Source organism: Haplochromis burtoni, unplaced genomic scaffold (genome assembly GCF_018398535.1).
Source record: "Haplochromis burtoni strain Fernald_Lab_line unplaced genomic scaffold, NCSU_Asbu1 Contig_42, whole genome shotgun sequence".
Taxonomy (NCBI): domain Eukaryota; kingdom Metazoa; phylum Chordata; class Actinopteri; order Cichliformes; family Cichlidae; genus Haplochromis; species Haplochromis burtoni.
The window spans coordinates 190752-206831 of NW_024582403.1; the positions used below are offsets into that span (position 1 = coordinate 190752).

The 16080-nt window shown below is 39.9% G+C and overlaps 2 protein-coding genes across 3 annotated transcripts in view; one reads left to right on the forward strand and one right to left on the reverse strand.

Annotated features, from left to right (window-relative positions):
* cunh1orf112 (chromosome unknown C1orf112 homolog) overlaps window positions 1–5443 on the forward strand; it is a 12155-nt gene extending 6712 nt beyond the window's left edge. For both annotated transcript variants that reach the window (XM_005920864.3, XM_005920863.3), the window contains 11 exons: window positions 1069–1151; window positions 1299–1350; window positions 1827–1916; window positions 2403–2588; window positions 3059–3178; window positions 3259–3354; window positions 3440–3553; window positions 3811–3915; window positions 4014–4094; window positions 4174–4320; window positions 4794–5443. In XM_005920864.3, coding sequence (XP_005920926.1) covers window positions 1069–1151; window positions 1299–1350; window positions 1827–1916; window positions 2403–2588; window positions 3059–3178; window positions 3259–3354; window positions 3440–3553; window positions 3811–3915; window positions 4014–4094; window positions 4174–4320; window positions 4794–5009 — 1290 coding nt within the window. In that variant the 3' untranslated portion in view covers window positions 5010–5443. The remainder of the gene's footprint in view (window positions 1–1068; window positions 1152–1298; window positions 1351–1826; window positions 1917–2402; window positions 2589–3058; window positions 3179–3258; window positions 3355–3439; window positions 3554–3810; window positions 3916–4013; window positions 4095–4173; window positions 4321–4793) is intronic.
* On the reverse strand, window positions 5238–15865 carry scyl3 (SCY1-like, kinase-like 3). Its single transcript, XM_005920865.3, has 14 exons — window positions 15628–15865; window positions 15257–15500; window positions 14612–14797; window positions 14344–14457; window positions 12957–13013; window positions 12774–12876; window positions 12573–12684; window positions 12425–12502; window positions 12158–12297; window positions 11826–12016; window positions 11135–11306; window positions 9432–9581; window positions 8537–9339; window positions 5238–5815 (listed from the first exon to the last, which is right to left on the reverse strand). The coding sequence occupies exons 2-14, from the start codon at window positions 15419–15421 to the stop codon at window positions 5756–5758; spliced, it is 2331 nt and encodes a 776-aa protein (XP_005920927.1). The 5' UTR covers window positions 15422–15500; window positions 15628–15865; the 3' UTR covers window positions 5238–5755.
* Between the last annotated feature and the right edge of the window lie 215 nt (window positions 15866–16080).

Here is a 16080-nt window from a genome sequence, read left to right on the forward strand (position 1 = left end):
TGTGTGTGTGTGTGTGTGTGTGTGTGTGTGAGAGAGAGAACAAAACAAACCACAGGTAATAAGACATTCTAAGGACCAAAATTATGTTTGCTATGCACTGATATATAGAACCTTAGAATTGACAGATGATACCATGATTGTATCATTTTAATCTCCATCCGGTAGTCCTGGGAATAAATCAAACCCAGCCTCTGCCAAGGAGTGAAATATGTTATTTATAATAATAATGGATTGCATTTATATAGCGCTTTTCAAGGTACCCAAAGCGCTGTACAATTCCACTGTTCATTCACTCTCACATTCACACACTGGTGGAGGTAGCTACAGTTGTAGCCACAGCTGCCATCGGCCCCTCTGGCCAACACCAGTAGGGTAAAGTATCTTGCCCAAGGACACAACAACCAGGACAGAGAGCCCGGGGATCAAACTGGCGACCTTCCGGTTAAAGATGCGCTTCCCAACCTCCTGCACCACGGTTTATACAAGCTGCTTCTGTCAAAATATCAACATGTTTAATACAAACAGAACTTACTTGAACTGTGGGTGCAGTACTCGCAAACAACAAGGACGTTATTAGCTTGGTCAAGAAGAAAGATTTCAGAAAGTATCCAATCAGGACAAAGCCTCACTTGAACCTAACCTGACCCCAGACCATACACAACAATTTCTAAATGGGTGATTGTGCCAAGTATTTATATTTAAACATACTAACAATAATATACAGCAATAGATCTACTTTTACAGTATACATAAAAATAAAGTAAAATAGAATAAATTGCCAAATAAAAGGATTCGTATTTAAACTAATTTTTATTCTAAAACATTATGTGATCATAAGATCTTTATATTAATCACTGTTAAAGACTGAAAATACATTATTAGGTTGTGTGGTGGTGACCATTAGCAGTGTGTCACTGCAGGATTTCCCTTGATTAAAAGCTTGTTATTCTTTCGTGTTTCTGTGATAGCTCAGTATTATGCGTGTTTTTTGTTTTTGTTTTTTTTTTCAATTTTCCCACTCTTCTCCGGTTTATCTGACTTCCCCTCTTCTTTATTTCCTCTTCTCAGGAATGTTGCTTGGTTGACGCTGTACTTCAGGCTGATACTCAAACAGCTGTGTTGGCAGCAGATGTTTGGTGCTTTACAGCACGGTGAGAATGAAGAGTAATGTTACTTTTTGGGTCTTTTTGTTTTGCTGTGAGGGACCTTTAGACTAATTTCAGATATTGCTTGTGAAGATTTTGTTTATTAATTGAATCAAATGCTTTTTTTTTGGTCTTTTAAATCTGTGCTGACAGGTATGGGACAGCAGAGCTTTGCCTACATCATGTCCTCCTTATTGCTCAACTGGTACGTAGAGACCGGCAAAATGCACAACGCACAAACATATTGATTTGAAAGTGAGACGTCACAGTAGACAGTACTTCACAACATTTTGAAACTAATGAAATAGATTGGAGCTGATAATAATAACAATTATTAATTAATTCAATCATAATAATTCATGTGTCACTTTCAGTAGTGCACAGATCTAAATGCAGTTGCGGTAAAGGAAAAGAACACACAAGATTAGGAGTGTAATCCTACATCTGAATCTTGCCTTCATTAGTTTGGAGAGTCTCTAAAATACTTTAACTATGGCCCGACAGCCCCTCTCAGTCTTTGTCTCATGCATCACTCCTCAAAAAATAATGTCTCAGTTTAAACAGGCAGATTGTCAGATTAAGCTGGACGTCACAGGCTAACCTTTCTCTTACCTGTTTGTTTTGGTGCTTTCACTCAGCTGTTCATCACCCCTCCCTGCTGCTCCCCTTCTTCTCTTTCAGGTGAAAGCATGTGCCACCGATTGTTACCAGTCATCACATCTGGGCACGCTGTTAAAACGCATGGTTTTTCTTATGACGCCGAACCATCAGGTTAGAATCCCCAGGAGCAGTGGGGAAAGATTTCAGGGAAATATGAATTATGCTAGAGAGTCAGCCCACACTGTATTAAAGTAAATCACACAAAGGCTTTTGCTTAATTTACAAATAATGAAATACATGGATTCATATTTAAACATTAAAATGGTTGAAAAGCTGGTGTTTTTTCTTATTGGGGCCAATTAGAGGCAAAGACAAACATGTAAAATGCTGGACAGCAGAGCAGCACTGATGCGTTACCGGAGTGATGAGCAACATTCTCACATATGAGTTTGTAATTGAAGTCCCACATTCAGTCGAATTAAGATGTAGTCCCTGTGTACAAGTGAATCCTTGTACCTTTCATGTAATTTGGAGTAGAGTGCCATTTTCTGGGTTTAGATGATGCTTAAGAAATCAATAGAAACAACTTCAATGAATAAAAAAATAATCTTAATAAATAATGTCTTCTCCCATAATCTTATGTATTTATTTTCACAGATGGAACTGGTGTCACATTTTCCACCCTCTGAGATGGAAAACCTTCAAGTTTGGCACCATGTTCTCCTCAGAGCTCTTTCTCAGGACATCTGCCGGCAAGTAGTGACAGAAATCACTGGTTTAACTCAAAAAGTGCTGGCTGACTGGCAGAATGGAGGATACAAACTGGGACAAGTCGACAAAGTGGTAAGGACAACCTTAGCAGTGGGATGTAATGGGAGTCTTACACCCCATCGCTGAATCTTTTTAGCATGGTTTTATCAAGTGAAGGCCTTTTATTGTTTGTGCAAAGGACAAAACAAAAGTCAAAAATAAACTTGCACTCATTCATCCTTATTATTATAGCCTTGCATGCAACAAAGACAGAGTTATTTGATGTACAAACATTAAGGCTGCAGCCTCGTTTGTACTTGTGCTGTGACGATGGCAGCTTGATTATAAATATCAGCAATAAATGATGTTTGGACTGTGATAACCTTTTTCCTGCAATAGACTGTTAGTGACCTTTCCATTGTTGGCCTATGAACTCAGAGCTTCCAGTGAGTAATAGTTACGCAGCTGAGATTAACTCAGAATGGTTAATGGTTGTTTTTATTACTGATCAGTCCATGAAAACATAATCTTGTGTGAATTTACAAAGTTCCTCCTGTTACCAGAATGCAGTGCTGATGTCTCTCCTATCGGTGGTTCGAGGCCAGTCCTCTCCCGAAGAGCCGTGTGTGTTGTCTTCTGTGAGGATGGTCACACAGCTCTGGTTACGAATGAGTCCAGACCAGGTAGCAAACAGTACACGCACAAACAGGTGGAGTAAATGAGAAGATGCAAGACCAGTAAACTGTAACCCGCCATGCTGTAGTTGCAGACCCACCCTGTGCTCCAGTGGACGCTGCAGCTTCTCTTGTCACTGTCGGCCATTTTAGTGAAGCACATTGAACCTCACGTGATTTGTCAGGTGCGTTGTTGGCCGTCACGTTAACATTTAAAGAGGGCAGAATAAATTTATTGATGTGTGTGTCTCTGTGTGTGTGTTATCCCAGGCTCTGGTGTGTCTGGATGCTGTGGTTTCTCAGAAGTGTGCAGATTGGTTCCTGCTGGCTGCTTTGGAGTTTCTCTGCTCTCTGGGGAAGATTTTTGTCCCTCCTGACAGCCAGGTGATAAAAGACTTTTTACAAATGATGATTTTAATTTTGGTTTACTTGTCTTTCTATTGTCTTCTTTAGCCTACTGTTGTTGCTTATAGTTGCTCCTAAAGCTGTGAGCCTGCAAGATAGATAGATACACACATTTTGTTGTATAAAGGAAAGTTCGTGATAAGAAGCAAATGATAATAACCATTTTTATTTTCTTAAAATAAAAATAATAGAAACAAATTAAGCATTTTCTCAGTTATGATCCGTTTTGGTTCCAGAGTCAAATTCTTCCGAGGCTGAGTGGCCTGTTTGGAGTCCTTTTGGCTGACGAGTCCTGGCTGTTGCACCAGCACACCCTGGAGGCCTTTTCTCAATTTGCAGAGGTATTAATTTATAAGTCTAACATAATTTTCATATTACATTAAATTCATACACTGTTGAAGCTTAAACGTAACCTTGATATATCCTTCTGACGTCAAAGAATACAAACTACGAAGAAGTAATCTCTCAGAGTTTGAGTGTCGAAGAAACCAAAACCAAAGTGGTTAATTATCTTAGCAAGGTAAGGGAAATCTATTATTTGTTCATGAACATGTATATAAAAACGAAGCATGGTGAAGTCGTCATTTCTTTTGCTGCAGACGGTGAATGCGCAGGAAGGCAATGAGTTACGGCTGGAGAGGCTCAAACATGAGACACAACACATCAAGCAACACAATGAGAAGCTGGAGTGTAGCAAAGAAAAGCCTTTCAGCAAACCACCTTCTGAAGTTGTTCCAGACTCAGAGGTTAGTTTAATCAACTTGAAATGTATTCAGTGTTTCTGAATATGCATGTTCATGCACAGTCTTGTCTCACATACACGTTTCATATTAGTAGTAGCTGGCTTATATTAATTTAAAGCTACCAGTGCACATTGCACAAAAGCAGCCTGGATTCTCATATTTTATTAGATGTCAGAGATGATCAGAATCACTTTTATTTTGCTAAGCATAAAAAACCAAATACTTTGTTTAGCAGTAAAAGATTTGAGTGAACGCATCCAACTTCAATGTGACTGTTTGATTGGAAGTCAGCTTTGTCAGATATTCATAAATATGGTAGTGGGTAAGATTTGTGTTTTTGATATTTTCATCACAAGATTTTGCTCCAGGTTCAAACTGTGTCCTATGAAGTACTATAGAACATGAATCATGTTATATAAATAACAGTTTAATTAACAAGACCTTTATCTTTTTCTTTAACTATTCATCCCTCTCAGCCATGCCCTAAGAGAGCTCGACAGGAGAACAGCGCAGAGCAGGAATACAGCCGCTATATCCAGACAGCTGAGAGTGCTTTAAAAGCCCTTCAGGCTCTCACTGATGGTAAAACTAACAGTAGTGCACCACCTCCACAGTGGCTGGACTCCAGACTACAGGAGCTCCAGACTCTCCTAACCCACATCACTACAGTCAGACCCAGCAGCTCAAGATAGAAAACACCCTGAGATGAAAAACTTTCTGTATGGAAAACCCACAAAGTCCCCACAACTTTTGCTGCTATTGAAAATGGTTTCTCTCTCTTTTTAAAAAAATGTTAATATTTGTTCTTTTTTTTTATTAAACCTGTTTCTGAAACTTGAAGCATTTCATTTCTTTTAGATATAGCGTCGATCGTCTTTCCTGTGTATGAAATATTGTACTGTAAAACAACAGTAAACACATTTGATACAGTAAGTTTTACTTTATTTCACCATCAACCCAAAAGCTACTAATAAATTATGCAATTCTGATTTCACATTCATTCAAAGTGCAAGCCTTCAGTTAATCAAACTGACTCTTTTTGGGAAGACCCAGTATCTCCGAAACGTTTCTTTATGCCACTAGTGAAAATAACCCATAAAAAAAAAAAAAAAAAAAGGGAGTAGAGCAGATGAAACAGGATTACATTCACCTCTGATTGGCAAATTATAAATGGCTTATTTTGTCCAAGTCTAGCACCATCTGATGAAGAGCTGATTGTTCCAGTTTAAAAGAAAGTTCTCATTATTAAAAATGACAAAATCAACATAACATAAAAAGCCTTAGCCCATCCCTGGCATTACCATCCCTACTGCATCATGTTAAATGAGAAACTACTTCCAGTTTACTGGTCTGTTGGCACTCCAGATGTGGTGCATGGGTTTCAGTTTTCCAGTGGTCAAGTCTTTTACTGCAGATGGAAGTAATGGATCAAACGTAATCACCAGGCGTTATCCTCCCAGTTCAGGTCATCTTCATCTCCCCAGCCATCTGGTTCAGTCTTTGAGAGAAAAGAAGCAAAGGAAAAGGTGCAATCATCCACTGGGAAAAATATTTACAATAGTGGGAAATTCTTAATTCTCATTGATTGTCATTGACGGTCACTTTTTACCCCTCAGCTGTTAAAGGCTAATGGGCTACTGTCCCCACAGTGGGCAGGTGGCATGGGCACCCATGTTTGTGAATGAGAATGAGGGGACAGGATTTTCAAATTCATACAGTAGGTGCATCTACTAAAAATCTTGAAAAAAGTTAATCTCAGTTACCTTAAATTCAAGGTCAGAGGTCAGTTTTTCTGAAAATCACCTTGGATTTTGAATTTTATACTGTATGTGCATCAACTTGCAAGCTGAGAGGTAACACTTGTGGCCGTCAGTATTTTTAAAGTTAGACATGCATTTGTATCTCTTCTGTGTCTTCTGGCTTGTAGGTTCTTCAAAATCATGGCAGCTGTGTTAAATGGTTACAGGTTGCAGTAATTTCCAAAGTTATACACAGAAGTGTAACTGCCAAAAGAATTTCAAGTCATGTTGGAACCTACCATCACTAGATAATTCAAAGTAAAATTTGTTAGTGGAAAAAACAAAACATCTAGTTGTAAATGGATGGATTCTTATACAGCGCTTATCTACTCTCCCAGAGTACTCAAAGCGCTGTATACAACATGCCTCATTCACCCCCACTCAGACAAGCACTTCCTTCTTAAGTGCAATCTAAGCATTCGCACACATTCACACTCCGATGGACGCATCGGAGAGCAACTTGGGGTTAGTATCTTGCCCAAGGATACTTGGCATGCAGACTGGGGAAGGATTGAACCACCAACCCTTCCAGGCAGTAGCTGATCTGCTCTACCACCTGAGCCACAGCCACCCCAAGCCTAACGAGCCTGTGTTTTCAGGCTTGTTACAGTCTGCATTTCTAAAAGTTCTACAAACCAACAAGGCCTTCAAAAACAGTGAAATGAAGAAACAGAGTCATACCTTATAACTGATTGTACACAGATGGTGCTTCACATACAGCGGGTAAAATAAGTGTTGAATACGTCGCCAATTTTCTAACTAAATATTTCTGAAGGTGCTACTGACATGAAATTCTCACCAGTTATCGATAACAACTCATCCAATCCATACTGAGAAATGACAGGGAAGTATTGAATACTTCGCACGTGATTTTGGTCCATTCTTCCACACAAACATTCTTCCAGGTTCTTTAGGCCCCTTCTATGAACTCTGAGCTTTAGTTCTTTTAAGTCAAGTCGCTTTTATTGTCATTTTAACCATGGACAGTCGTACAGTACAGAGTGAAACGAGGCAACATTCCTCCGAGACCCTGGTGCTACATATGACATAACAGATGGCAAGGGAATAGAAAGCACAAAAACAGCATCATTTCCATAGATTTTCAAGGGGATTCACATCAGGTGACTGGCTGGGACATTCTAGCAGCTTTATTTTCTTTCTCTGAAACCAGTTGAGTTTCCTTGACAGTCTTTGGGATCATTGTCTTGCTGGACACCCTCATTTCATCTTCATCATCCTGGCAGATGGCAGCAGGTTTTTATCTCAGTGCATTTTCCCCATTCATACTTCCTTCAGTTACACAAAGCTGCCCATGCTGAATGCTAAAAAACAGCCCCACACCATGACGCTCCCATCTCCAAACTTCACTTTTGGCATGATATGCAACACCTTTTGTCTTCCAAACATGGCCAGAATATATTCTCCTATTGTTTCCCAGGCTTGTCTAAATGTTGTTCAGCAAACTTTAAATTTGCTTCAACATGCTTTTTCTTCAGAAATGAGATTATGGCGTGGTGAGTGTGCATACAGTCCACGGTGGTCGAGTACAATACTTATAAACAATTGTTCCCGCAATCCGATATCAGGGCAAAGCATGTAATAGACACACTGGCCATTTCACGCTTTGCTCTCCAAAACGTGAAATGTACACGCATGTACAAATTGAAGCTTCTGCAGTAAAAGCAGAGGGAGATATTTTATTTCAAGCCAGCATGGAAATAACCACGGGAAAGTGTTTAAACAGACATTAACACATTTGCATATACTTACACAGGCGCCTATCTTAATTGATTCTGACAATTAAGGACCTTGAATGTACTAATACATTTTTTTGCTCATTACCAACTTTGTAACTTTAAATATATTATATCCCCCTGCTGGTAATGCAACTTCTGCACACGTGTCCATTTCATTGTTTGGAGAGGCAAAGTGAGAAATGAACATGATGGACCGGCGCGCCTATAACACGTTTTGGGGTGATACTGAGTGGTATCTGCTAATTCCATGTTTTTCTGTAGCTCTACACAAGCGGTCCTTGGCTCTTGGAAAACTCTACTGATAATTATTTTCAGTCCGCTGTCTGAAATCGTGTGGGGAGCACCCTGTTGTGTGCCTTCTTTTCTTCATATCAGCAATACTTTTTCCCTGTCTCATTATTTTACGGAGATCTATGGTTTGATTTCTTTGCGTGTGTGGACTGGACGGGTTGTCATTGACATCTGGTGAGAATTTCATCTTAACAGCACCTTTAGAAATATATTTACTTAGGAAACTGGTGACATGTTCAATACTTATTTTACCAGCATTAAGTATAACATAATCAAGATTTCAGAAATCAGGGTAATCCCAGGCAGCTAGGCAGCTGTGACTGAGAACCAATATATTAAAGTATATAAAACATCTTTTCACCAGACACTCACCTCAGTCAGGTCAACTGCTGCAAACTTGGCAGTGAATGTTAAAGTATCGATGGATGAATCGACCTGCAGAGGTTTAGTGTTATCAGAAGATGCTGTGGACAGTTCTGCTTCACGCTTGCCAGTCTCTTGTAGTGACAGCACTGCTGGAGATGACAACTTGATGTCCGGCACCATGTCTGCAAACAAATCCAGCTCTGGGTCTTGCTGTACCTTTGTCTTCACCCTTATAGTAAACTCCTCCCCCAGACCTACTGAACTACTTTTTTGTGGCACTGTAGGTTTGGACTGGGGGTTTAAGCGGTTATGTGATTTCTGAGAGTTCCTTTTCTCTTGAGCCCAGCTATTGTCCCATAAGGAAGTGGCCTCTGTCTTTGTTGACTGCCGCAGTGTTGAGCTCAACTTAAGGGGTTTAGAGGAACCCAGTCTCAGTGGTTCAGGACCATGTTTCGAAGATGGGGAAGCAGCGCCCCCTTTGGGTGGTGCAGGGATGACTGAGTCTGATAAAGGAGCTGTGGGGGAGAGATCAGAGGTAGGTTCAGTGTCCTCAAAGTCATCCCACGGCTCCTCATCTGTGTTCTGATGTGTGATTGCCAGGCTGCTAACTGGATCTACGCCCTTTGAGGCCTGTATGTGGATCTGGACCGAATGCCCATCTCTATTCTCACTATCAGGGTCACTCCAGTCAGGCCAGTCTTCCACAGTGCCTTCTAGTCTGTCAGTCTGCTCTGGGCTAGAAGAAAGTTGGTCCATCTCACTGTCCTGATGAAAGCCATTCAAAGGCAGAGACATCTTTCTACTAACATCTGGAATATACAAAAAATAAAAATAATATGCAATGGACCTTAAATAAATGAACAAATTCATTTGAATTAATATTATGAAGGGAGTTTCTTACCCGATACTGGCTTGATAACCCTTGGTGTCTTGCTACCCGTGTGACCGAGGACTAAGCCTTCAGTCCCTGATGGTCTAGGGAATAAATTCAGCACTTTGGAGGGTTGGGCCATCTGAGGGTGGAAACTTCCAACTATATGGACAGGTGAGGCTAAAGAATAAAAGTAAAGTAAGATGAGAGTAGCTCACTTGACTGTAGTTCTTAAAGGATTACTAGAGTGACATTTCAATTTCCAAATCCAGATTTTCTAGTTTGAACTGGTAGTCTGACTAAACTAGTAATCTTCTTTGGACGAGACAATAATGCTCACGGCATGCTAGGACCGATTTACTACTACACACTGCTGCAGGAATGCTTCCAGCATATAAAATGTTCTTGTAATGGTTCCTGGTTGATTTTTAAAGATTACTTGTAAAATAAAGCATTTTATTTAAGGTTTTTATTTAGTAAGCTCTGTATGATGCCAGACCTTTAATGCACAATCAGGTTCTGTGCACCCCTTTTATATGGTATAGCTAAATTCTCAAAAAAAACAAACAACAAAAGCCTCAGTTTATTTGATATACGGTATCAATAATGTAAATGTACTCTATATACAGTTAGGTCCAGAAGGTTTTGGACAGTCACATTTTAAATAATTTTGCTTCTATACACCACTGCAGTCTTTTTTCATGCAACTGAAGTGCTGAAGGTTTTCACCTTTAATTCAAGGGGTTTAACTAAAGTATTAAATTAGCTGTTTACAAATTGCATCTGTTTTTAAACGATCCCCCACTTTCAGAGGTTCAAAAGTAACAGGACAATTGACTAACAACCAATTTCATGGCCAAGTGAGGCCTGTTTTCTCATTATTTTGTGACAAATTAAGCAGATAAGAGATAGGAGATAATCTCAAGTGTTGCATTTTGTAGTTTTTCCTTTGAAATTCTCAATATGAGATCCAAATAAATACTGATAAAAGTAAAGGAAGCCATCATTAGGCTTAAAACCAAAACAAACCTATCTGTGAAATAGCAAAAACGTGTTAAGTGGCCACGTCATCACTCACACATCTGAAAATAGAGATACCTCACAATGCAAATGGATAATGGCTCAAAGCATGATGCTGAAACAACGCAAGATTATCTCAAGGCAAAGATAACATTAAGTGGCCAAGTCAGTCTAATCAGTCTAATCCCAACGGAACACAGCATGAAGACTGAAAACAAAACTGATTGCAGGGAGACCCACAAACAACCAGGCACCGCAGGCAGCTCCAATAAAACCTAGCAGAGCATCTCACGGGAGGAAACACAGCATCTGATGATGTTCGCGGATTCTAGACTTTATGCAGTAATTGACTGCAAAAGGATTTTTGTCCAGTTACAAAAACAAACTCTTATATTTAAAATTACTGCAGTTTTAGTTTGTCCAGTTACTTTTGAGCCTCTGAAAATTGTCGACATTTAATATTCCAGTAATTACTAAACAGTTTATGCAATACTTTTGGAAAAGCTGAAAATCTGCAGCCGACTGTTTGATTTAAAATCCACTGCAGTGGTTTGCAGAGGCATAACTACAAAAAGTGTCTTTATCCAAAAAAATTAAGACATAAAATTTTAATAAATTAGTTATCGCAACACAAGACTTGTGCTGTCTTGCACTGTTTAGTTATTATTTAGATAGAGGTGCTTTCATTGACATTTATAGACAGTGTTGCTTACTTTCAGGGGTCACTTCTGTAGACTTGGTAAAGTTAGGTGTAGTGCGTTTAAAGACCTTGGTTCTCTCTCCACCAACAACCACCTGAGCCCCGAGCAAGGGCACCAACACCGCCAGACTCTGCAGCGTCATGGCAACCAGAGAATCATTGGTGTCTCTCATTCCTAACAAAACCTAAAGAGAGTAATAGACAAGATAATATACTTAAGAGATAGTTTCATTTGAATTTTGTTCTCAAGCTTTAGACATTAGATAAAATTGGTGTGATAAAAGTGGTGGCTCTGTGATTGGAAGGTCGGGGGTTCGATTCCCCTGAACAGCTACCCTGAGGTACCCCTGAGCAAGGTACTGTCCCTACACACTGCTCCCCGGGCGCCCAATGGCTGTCCACTGCACTGAGTGAATGGGTTAAATGCAGAGAGGAATTTCCCCACGGGGATCATTAAAGTATACATTATTATTATTATTATCATTATTAAATTGGTTACAATTTCTGGGGTTGCCTGTTTCACCCTGTTTAAGCTATTACCTAATCTCCCCGTCTGGTGCTTCTTAAGTAAGACTAAAGAAAAAAAAAAATTGTTTATTGGTTTAACATTTTCCAAAATACTGAACATTTCAGCTTCAACTGTCTTCGTTTTTTTGACAACAAGAAGAACAACAAAAAAGTTTGTTTCTAAAGTAACACCCCACCTGAGGTAGGATCTGGTTTTTGAGTTCATCGTGGGAGAAAAACTCAGCGTAAAGGTGGATGTGGGTCAGCAGCACAATTCGGACATGTTCCTCATTGACCTTGTAGAGTTCAAGAAGCTGAGGAATCACATGCTTACGGTAAAGGGACATAGACAGCAGGCAATCTTCACTGCTACCACCACCACTGTTATCTGTCCACAAAGGTGAAATAAAAAAAGTTTCATAAAACATTTGTGCCTGTCAGGCAAATACTAAGTTCTGGCTTTCTCTCAGAAAATGGGATTAGAAGATCTGGTTATCAGAAGCCAATTTTTGTTCAAATGCAACCTCACCTTTCTTTGGCCTTAAAAGATGAGGCAGGAAGCTTTTTACAGCCATGGGTTCTGCAAAAACGAGAGAGTTAAGGAGTTTGGGAGCAAGGCGTGTAGCTATCAACTCTTCAGGGAGGTTCTGGACTCGGTCTAGAAGAAACCTAAAAAACATAAAACCAAAACACTACGTAAGGAGAATATATACACCATAATACAAGTTAAAGAAAATTCTATCTGTGAAAAAAGTCCACATATAACATGTAACAAGATCACTACATTATTTCTTACTTAAAGAATTCATTCTTCTCTTCTTCTGTCTTTAGGGTGAGACTGTTCAGAAAATTCATCACTTCCAGAAAGTCATTCCTGTTCACAGAAAAATAATGTTTGCTTAAAAAAATCATTCTGAGTATTTAATGATAACTACAAATCAAACCTGAAAAAGTCATTGGTGAGCAAGGAACTGAGTGGCGGCCGCGACATGGGGTCAGAGTTCAGCAGGCCTGTCTGCAGTGTTTTTGTCAGGCTGGCAGCAAGCTCCTGTGACACTGAAAACAACAGTGCAAGCATATGATAATGTACATGCAGGTTAAACCTGAAAAAATGAAATGTGATATTCAAGGTCACCTCTCCTTACCATAGCCATTAAGGAGGGGAATAAGAGACTCCACCATCATCCCAAAAGAGTAACAGTCCCGAGAGTGAGCATGTTTATCAGGAAGGATTTTAAAACCCTCCACCTGTCAAGAAAACATTTCTTGAAAACCTGTCAACACAGTGGGAAGTTCTTCTTGTCAATCATTAACTTTAACCTGCTTACCTGCTCTTCTGGAGGAATATAGCTGGCCTCTCTTGCATTCTGGATGCTTGTGAGGAACTAAGGAGTTTAGGAATAGCCAACATTTAAGATAAACCTGATATTTTACAGAGTGAGTCTTCAAACAGTCTAAAAAAAAAAAGTGCATTAAAACTGCTGAACTGTATATACATTGCAAGAAAAATAGCTCAATGTTTGGATAAATCTTTGAGTTGAGTGAACACACACGGACTGAATTGTGGTATTACAGTCATACAAAATGTTTTCTCAAATATCAGTTAGCATGTTATGACAGTACGATTAGAAAACAGCTTAACCAGTATTACCGTAGTTTTCGGGTCATAAGTCGCTACTTTTTCCCCCACACTGTGAACACTGTGGCTTATACTGACGTGCAGCTAATGCATATTGTTTTTCATTCAGCCAAAAACATTTTGCCTGGTAACAGTAGACCAATAAAATTGATAAGTAATATATATACTGTATATATTTTTACCGGTTGTTAAGAGACATAATGTTGTTTGTGCACTGTTCCGTAAAAAAACCATAAGCAACGTAATTTGTGTGTTACCGATACGTACGTAAAATACTTAAAGGTAGCCACGTTACAGGCGCTGTTCAAGGAAAGAAAGTATTTGCAGTATGTATTTTTGTATGTTACCATGTTTATGTTACCTTACGGATTAATCCTCACGTGTAATATTTCTGTGTAAATATCTCCTATTAGAAGTGAAACGCATACGGCTTAAAATCCAGTGCGGCCTGTACAAGTACAAAATTTATGTTCTTTCTAAAATTAGAGCATGCGGCTTTTAATCAGGTGTGCTCTGTAGTCCGGGATTTACGGTATGTGCTTTGGCTACATGATATCAAAGTGGAAATGGTTAGCTATAATGCACAGAACCGCATCAAGCAAAAATTAAAAACAGCTCATCAGCACAAACACCTCAAACCAACTTTTAAGCACAGTGGTGGAGGGATGATGATTTTGGCTTGCTCTGCAACCACATGACCTTGGCACTTTGCTGTCATTGTGTCAACCATGAGCTTTTCTGTGTACCAAAGACCAACTCTATCCAACAGCTAAAACTTCAAGTAGTTGTCAAACAAACAAACAAACAAACAAAAACAAAGTCTAGACCTTAAATCAATTGAAATTTGACATCATCTCCTAAGCCAATGCCTGCAAACCTCAATGAACTGAAACAATGTTGTAAAAAGAGTTGTACAAAGAGTGGGTCAATATTCTTTCACTATGATGTAAAAGACTGAGAAAGCTACAAGCTACTGAATCATGATATTTACTTAGTTTTTCCACAGGACAGTAAAGAATTCTTCTCAAACTTTCTTTTTCACATGACTGCCCACATGGCTTTAATGCACTTCTTACCTCAGGAGTTGCTTCAGAGAACTTGCAGACAGTCTCCATCCCTCCCAGTTTCCAATGACCATCATCACTGACAAATACAGATGAAATACAGACGTTGTTGTGGCTCGACTTACCCTGGTGGAAGAGCAAGACAAGTTTGGAACTTGCATGAATATGCATGCATGTTTAATGCAAACAGAACGACATCCAAGGGTCAATCACCTTCTCCATCTACCTTGTTTTTCCACATGCTTCAATATAATCATGCAGAGACTGTAGAAACACTCACCCTCTCATGCAGAAAAACAAGTGCCTGCAGGAGGTCATAGATGCCTGCACAAATTTCCTCTGGGGAGAGACTGTCTAGCAGTAGCTGCAGGGGCTGCACAGGCTCTGTCACCAGGTGGATGTCACCATTCTGCACTGAGCAGGACAGGAAGCGCAGTAGACATGGGTGTCGCAGTGTCTTCAGGTGCTGGGTGAAATGTGTGGATGATTAAGCAGGTGTAAGAATTGCAAATAATTAGTATTTTAAATTACCCATCAGTTAAGACACAAAACTCATACTTTCACTTATTTAATTCTAGTCACAACAGAGAATACTGAAGTTGGAGGGGGCTCTTCCACTACGCAAAACCATGTTAATTTTTTTTCTTAATTAAAATGTTACATCCACATCACACACTTTGTGTGTACAGCTCAACTTCACACACAATCACACGTGATGCATTAATTCGCTTTTTTAAAGAACTTTTTTTCTACATTGTTTTAGAAAAGACAAAAAACCGACTGGAGAAGTTTGGTAAAAATGTCTCAACGCTGCAGCGGTACTTTGTGTCCAACATGATCATGGCAGCGTGCTGGCTGCACACTTCCACGCATAATGCACATGAGCGACGGCAAAGGCGAGCAGCGACATCTGGAAATTACACACCTTGGCAGCTTTGTTGACTTTGTCTTCATTGCCACGTTTGTGAACAAACACAGAAGCGGGCTTTCCATCCTGGAGCACCGCCGAGTACATGGTGGGTCCGGTGGGCAGAGTCAGGAGCGGCTCCTCCAGGGTGCAGCGCCGCACCGCGCTGCTCTCCGCACCCATGACCGCGGTCGTTCTTTATGAGCAGCCACTCAGGTCATAAACTAAGCAAGCCAGGCGTGATACGTGGCAGTGCGAGTGCCTGTCAGTAATGAAACAGAAACGAGTACTTGTTATAGAGTTAAGTTGACATACCGGTACCTGTTTCAGTAAACTGGATGCACCACTTAGTGACAAGTTAGCTAACGTCAGTTGCCTAGCAGGCTAACCTTAGCACTACGTTAGCAAGCTTGTCATTGCTGCCCTTGTCGGTAGCTTTTCCGCCTCCAAACAACCATGCCAGTCGAAGTGTACCACAGATTAATTCAACGAGTTTTGCGAACTGCTTTAAAAGTAAAAAAATAAAAATAAATCCCGTTTCCTTCTTGTCAAATCACCGATGCTAACGTGGAGCAAGAGCTGCGCTGTAAACAAGGACCTTTCCGGTAAAAGACGAAACCACAGAGGAGGGGTTGGTACTTACTTGTAATTACTCACTTGGTTGAATAACTTAATGTTTTTCAACTTTATTTTCAACAGATACAGGTTTCAAATCCCTTCATCATAAAATAATTCGTTAATAGGTTTATTTGTTGTTGATACATTGATACAAAAGAACGAACACCCCTCCCCGTAAGCTAATGGTTGCGACTAAAGTGGTGCGAGATAACGCAAGTAATCAG

What these genes read in the sequence shown, in the direction of transcription:
- scyl3 (XM_005920865.3), bottom strand. Translation starts at nt 15,421, where the DNA reads ATGGGTGCGGAGAGCAGCGCGGTGCGGCGCTGCACCCTGGAGGAGCCG. An exon ending in TCCCCTCCTTAATGGCTATG is followed by an intron (nt 12,685 to 12,773) that starts GTAAGGAGAGGT and finishes TGTTGTTTTCAG; the next exon opens with TGTCACAGGAGCTTGCTGCC. An exon ending in AAAACCAGATCCTACCTCAG is followed by an intron (nt 11,307 to 11,825) that starts GTGGGGTGTTAC and finishes TACTCTCTTTAG; the next exon opens with GTTTTGTTAGGAATGAGAGA.